Raw genomic sequence first — 5709 nt, forward strand, 5'->3', positions numbered from 1 at the left:
ACACACACACACACACACACACACACACACACACACACACACACACACACACGCTGACTGGGTGATGAAGGAATCATGTGTAGGGGGTCTGTAGGTTCTGTCAGACAAACTCAATACTAACTCTTCCAGCATGAGTAGACACTAAGTAAACTTTATTGGCATTGTTCATATAGACGTGTTTATTTCTGACACATTAAAGGAGCACATACAATTATTAACAAAGTAATATAGTGAAGTTAGAGCAGGAAATGAATGTTTCCAAACAGAATGGACATTCCCCTGTTGAAATCACGATTTGAGGAAGTGTAAGTTCATTTTTGTCCATCATGTGTTTCTTGGTGGTTTCTAATTGGACATCATGTGTTTCTTGGTGGTTTCTAATTGGACATCATGTGTTTCTTGGTGGTTTCTATTTGGACATAATGTGTTTCTTGGTGTTTCTCTCTGGTCTCAGAAGGATGATGTAACACTTTGGAGCAAACAGACAGAACAGCAGCCCAAAGCTGGAGGCCAGGATGGCAAAGATCTCTACAGCTACTGTGTACTTCCCAGGAGAGCTGACGTAGGCAGGGATGAAGGAGATCCACACGGCACAGAAGATCAGCATGCTGAAGGTGATGAACTTGGCCTCGTTGAAGTTGTCTGGGAGTTTCCTGGCCAGGAAGGCTAAGAGGAGACAGAGGGAGGCCAGAAGGCCGATGTAGCCCAGCACCAGAGAGAAGCCGACCACAGAGCCCACCTCACACTCCAGGACGACCCTCGGCCCACGACCCTCTCTGTCCCCCCTCTCAGCAGGTCGGGGTGGAGCTAAGGCCAGCCACAATACACAGATCAGCACCTGTGTAAGGGAACGGAGGTGGAAGGAAAACGCAAGCAAAGTTAGCATAATGACAAATAATATTGTCAATGAAGGAAACAACTACATTTCCATAGAATATAGTAAAAACTAGATGTTCACCTGGATGAGTGTACAGAGTGAGATACCCATCCTCTGCTGGGTGGGGCTGAAGTATCTCATCAGGTTCTCTCCAGGCAGAGTGGCCCTGAAGGCCACCAGCACCACCACAGTCCTGCTGAGCAGACAGGAGATGCAGAACACAAAGCTTATACCAAACAGGGTGTGTCTCAGCATGCACGTCCACGGGTTCGGCTGGCCAATGAAAACCAGAGCACACAGGAAGCAGAGCTTGAGCGACAGAAGGAGCAGGAAGCTGAGCTCAGAGTTGTTGGCTTTCACCTGGAACGAGACAGAGGAAGATAAATTAGACTGAGTGATGTCAGAAATCAAATGACACAATCTCATCTCTGTCCAATACCTCTATAAATGATCATATGGTTCAACTCACCAGGGCCGTGTGACGGTGGTAGAGGAAGGTGGCCAGGGCACCGGCTGTGAGTGTTGCCCCGGAAACTGAGATGACAGACAGGATGACGCCCATGGTGTCGCTGTAGGAGAGGAAGTCCACCAGCTGGGGGATGCAGGCTGTACGATCAGGGTTGGACCAGAACCGCTCTGGACACCTAATACAATCAACTGACCCTGATAGAGAAGGAAGAAGAATGAGGAGTCCAAATCAGGACCAATCAGGCTTGAGGAAAAATCTGAATTGGAATCAGAACCGTTGATAGACTACCTGTTGTGTTGCTGATCTCTCCCTCAGCACAGGACAGACAGTCAAAGCAGCACACAGGCCTCCCCTTCTGTACCGCATGCCTGGTACCAGGGGGACAGTCAGCACTGCATACAGACACAGGGACCTACCAGAGGGGGGAGAGGAAGAAGTTATCACCATCATCACTGCTATTATCATCATTATTCCACAGACAGACAGGCTTGCTGGGCCCCTCTGGAGACTATGTCAGGAATATGACCACACAAATATCTCAAATTCAGCATCATGTTCCCCCTGAGTGGCTCAGCATTCTAAGGCACTGCATATCAGTGCAAGAGGCACCACTACAGTCCCTGGTTCGAATCCAAGCTGTATTACATTTGGCTGTGATTGGGAGTGTCTGCTGGGGTAGGCCATCATTGTAAATGAGAAGATGTTCTTAACTGACTTGTTAAAAAAATATACTGTTTAGACACCGTTCACGTGGACTTTCTGTCTGAGTTACCATTCCCTTTTATTTATTTGGTCTTCTTTATGTCTTTCTCTTTTCTGAATGTCTGCTTCAGGGTAATAAACTCAATAAATCTCTATCACTCACTCACTCACTCACTCACACACACAAACACACACGCACATGCACACGCACATACCCGTACACACACACACACACACACGCACACACACGCACACACACACACACACACACACACACACACACACACACACACACACACACACACACACACACACACACACACACACACACACACACACACACACACACACACACACACACACACACACACACACACACACACACACACACAGTGAAACTAAACTGAACAGTTCTAACCTCATCTCCACTGCCCCCACCCCACACGACTTTATCCATGTCGATGAGAAACTGGTCGTCAGATCCCTCAAAGGACAGAAAATGTCCGACCTGGACAAACTCTGCCGTCCCCTCGGGGGTCACATGCCAGTTGATGATGTCATAAGAGGCAGGCGGATCACCATTCATGTCGAAGTGGAAAGATTCCCCCACAGGAGTACTGAAGTTCACTCCCCTCAGATAATGAATAATCTCAAAGAGAAAAGGGCATTGGAACAGGATTAAGAGTTTTGTTCTTTAGTATTCAAACCTTACAAAGTGTTTTCACTGTATCCTAACTGGAAACATTAGTGTTCTTAACTTGAAAACAGATCAACATGTTATTCTCACCTGGCTGGGCTGAAGCTTCCTGATATCAGGGCACTGTCCACCATTAAAGACTCCGTCCCCTGGTCGACAGGCCATCATATCCTGTATGGCGTAGGCGATGGCGTACACAGCCTTGTACACATTATAGCTGGCTCTCAGCTGAGACACGTCAGCATACTGGCTGTCCCCCTCACCTATGATTGACACTTCATTTTACTGAGATAACATTGGGAATCAGGACAAAAAACTGAGATTTAGGTGTAAAGTCTCCCTCACGTATGACCTCTGACCCAGTACACTGTCGCCTGGACGACAGCGTCACGCTGAGGTCAACCCCCAGAGAACACCCAAACATCTCCTCCCACAATTCCCTCAGGAAGGGGTCGGACTTCTGGTAGTCCCCGTCTGGATGGAGGCGTGTCAGGAAAGGCCCCAGGCCGGGAATGTCAGCTTTCTTCAGGGCAAAACCAATTGTCCCGGCAAGAGAGGGCATGTTTTTCGGGGAGGCGATAGTAGAGTAGGTGACCCAGGCCTCTGAGGCGATCCACTGCTTATCTGTAATGTTCTGACGGACAACCTCTTCCATCAGGGCCTGGAGAATGAAATTGTTAAAAAGATCAAGATAGTCAAGATGAAATGCAAGATTATCAATTAGGAAATGATTGTGTCCATAAAGGGCATCAAGACACGGTAAGACACAAGGACACTGCTATGGCTGTGTTACAAATCATTAACAATACTCTGACTGGTAATTGCTCACCCCTGAATGACCTGTGAATCCTACAAACGCCACCACCACTCTGGCAGAAGATCCTCTGATGGTGTCCACTATGTGCCTGATCTTTCTCTTAGACGGTACCTTGGAGATGACCATCAGTGAGAGAAAGGTAAGAGAGTCAGAGAAAATCAGAGAGAGTGTTTCTATTAGATTAGAAGAGAGAAGGAGTCAGAGCAAAAGAGAGAGTTTATTGTCAGATCATAAGTGTGAGGTCGTACCTTGGGGAGGACCTCAGAGTAGGCGACACACACCCCAGATCCCTGGAGCTCTTGGAGAAGCAGCTGAACCCCAAACTTGCCATAGTCATCATCCTCTGACACTAACCCTACCCACACCCATCTCTGCAGACGCAGAAGCTTGGCCATGCCCCGAGCCTGGAAAGCATCACTGGGTACAGTACGGAAGAATGAGGGGTACTTCCAGTTGTCACTCAAACACGTACAGGTGGCTAAGTAACTCACCTGGGAGAGAACAGAGAGAGAGAGAGAGAGAGTCAAGGATAATTATAATTTGTAAAAGTCAGAGAGCAGTTGGAGAAGGAATTAAACTTTAGAGAGAGTGAAATCTAGATAGAGATGGAAATGCAGTGTGAAAAGAGTCATCATCTCATTCCAACCTGTAATCCAACCCCTGCCTCACCATGGGTAAATCAAACGGCCCGAGGGTCTGTGCCACCACGATGGAAGCTGAGGAGCGGGCATCCCCGATGATGATGGGAACCTCAGGGGTTGTGCCACAATCTGTTTCCACTACGGAGGTCTCCTTGCCGGTCACCATGGCTAGGGCTGCCCCCAGGGTGGTGCCCTCTGACCGGCATGTGTCAGAAGCCAGGAACCCCAGGGTGAGGTTAGGCAGGAGGGCTGGGTCACGGTTAATCTCCTCCACAGCAAAGATCATAGTCTGGAGCCAGCGGTAAGCACGCTGTTTAAAACTGACAAACGGAAGAAAGGAAGAAACGGAGAGATATGAGGTAACTGAATACACATTACCTTCAGGTGAAAACACAATGACAAAAAGCTGTTATCACACAAGCTGCATACATTGTACAGGTAGAATTTTCCTTAATGCTCCTGAACTCCTGTTCTGGTAGAGGGGCTTCCACGTGGATGGGGAACAGGCCCCCAATGACCACATCTCCTGCCCGATAAACACTGCCCGAGACGGGCTTAGCTATCAGCTGACAAGCCCCCTCTCCACCTCCATCCAGACCCCAGACAGACCCAGGGACATGGAGACAGTAGAGCAGCCACAGCCAGCCCCAGAGGCTCATCACCTGGAGAGAGACAAGGCTGAGGACTGGGAGAGTTACGTCACCTGTTGGAGAGAGACCAAACCAAGACCTTGTAGACAGAACACTCTGTAGACATAAAGACATGATCGAAAAGTGCTTTCAATTAAGATATACACCATACAACACAGACACCTGTAACCAGACATGAAAAAACAACGATAGACACACAAAACCTTAGTCTACCTCCTCCCTTCCTAGCAACAGTAAATCTTATCCTGATGAGGCAGGCAGACAGAGAGAGAGAGAGAGGATGAGTGTCTGTCAATCTGGCATCTCCTGCAGAGAGTGTGAGAGTGTAAGAGGTAGAGGAAGAGGAGAGACGGGGAGCTGCTGATATAGGGAGAAATGAGCCCGCGGCTAAAAAAACAAGCACACAGCCACCAGGGGGTGCTTGTAGGGAGGATGGGGCAGGAGGGGGTTAATTGGGGTCTTGTTATTGGAGGATAACTTGGGGAGCAGGTAATTGGGGGTAATTGGAGTAAGCATTTGAGTGTGATGTTATTGAAGGTAATGTGTAGTACAGGAGATACAGTATCTGTTCTTCAACAACATCTGATGGATCCATTCAGACAGATATTACATCATACTGTACTAAATTATTTTATTACTTGTGGCTAAATTGATTAGGGAGAAGGACAGCGAGTGATTGAGAGAGCGAGAGAGAGACAGAGAGAGAGAGTGAGATACAGAGATAGAGAGAGAGAGAGGAGAGAGAAAGAGAGAGAGAGAGAGAGAGAGATAGAGAGATGGATGGATAGAGAGAGAAGGAGAAGTCATGCAGACTAACAGCTCCTGACTTTTTATAACTTTCTGGTTGTTAATAAGA

The 5709-nt window shown here is 47.9% G+C and overlaps 1 protein-coding gene across 1 annotated transcript; it reads right to left on the reverse strand.

The window, feature by feature from the left end:
- Positions 1-279: 279 nt before the first annotated feature.
- LOC123993900 (extracellular calcium-sensing receptor-like) lies at positions 280-4879 on the reverse strand. Its single transcript, XM_046296372.1, has 11 exons — positions 4633-4879; positions 4232-4523; positions 3811-4053; positions 3575-3673; positions 3091-3406; positions 2836-3008; positions 2467-2697; positions 1635-1758; positions 1347-1540; positions 959-1237; positions 280-838 (listed from the first exon to the last, which is right to left on the reverse strand). Exons 1-11 carry the CDS (start codon positions 4860-4862, stop codon positions 410-412), a joined length of 2610 nt encoding a protein of 869 aa, XP_046152328.1. The 5' UTR covers positions 4863-4879; the 3' UTR covers positions 280-409.
- Between the last annotated feature and the right edge of the window lie 830 nt (positions 4880-5709).

Source organism: Oncorhynchus gorbuscha, linkage group LG13 (assembly GCF_021184085.1).
Source record: "Oncorhynchus gorbuscha isolate QuinsamMale2020 ecotype Even-year linkage group LG13, OgorEven_v1.0, whole genome shotgun sequence".
Taxonomy (NCBI): domain Eukaryota; kingdom Metazoa; phylum Chordata; class Actinopteri; order Salmoniformes; family Salmonidae; genus Oncorhynchus; species Oncorhynchus gorbuscha.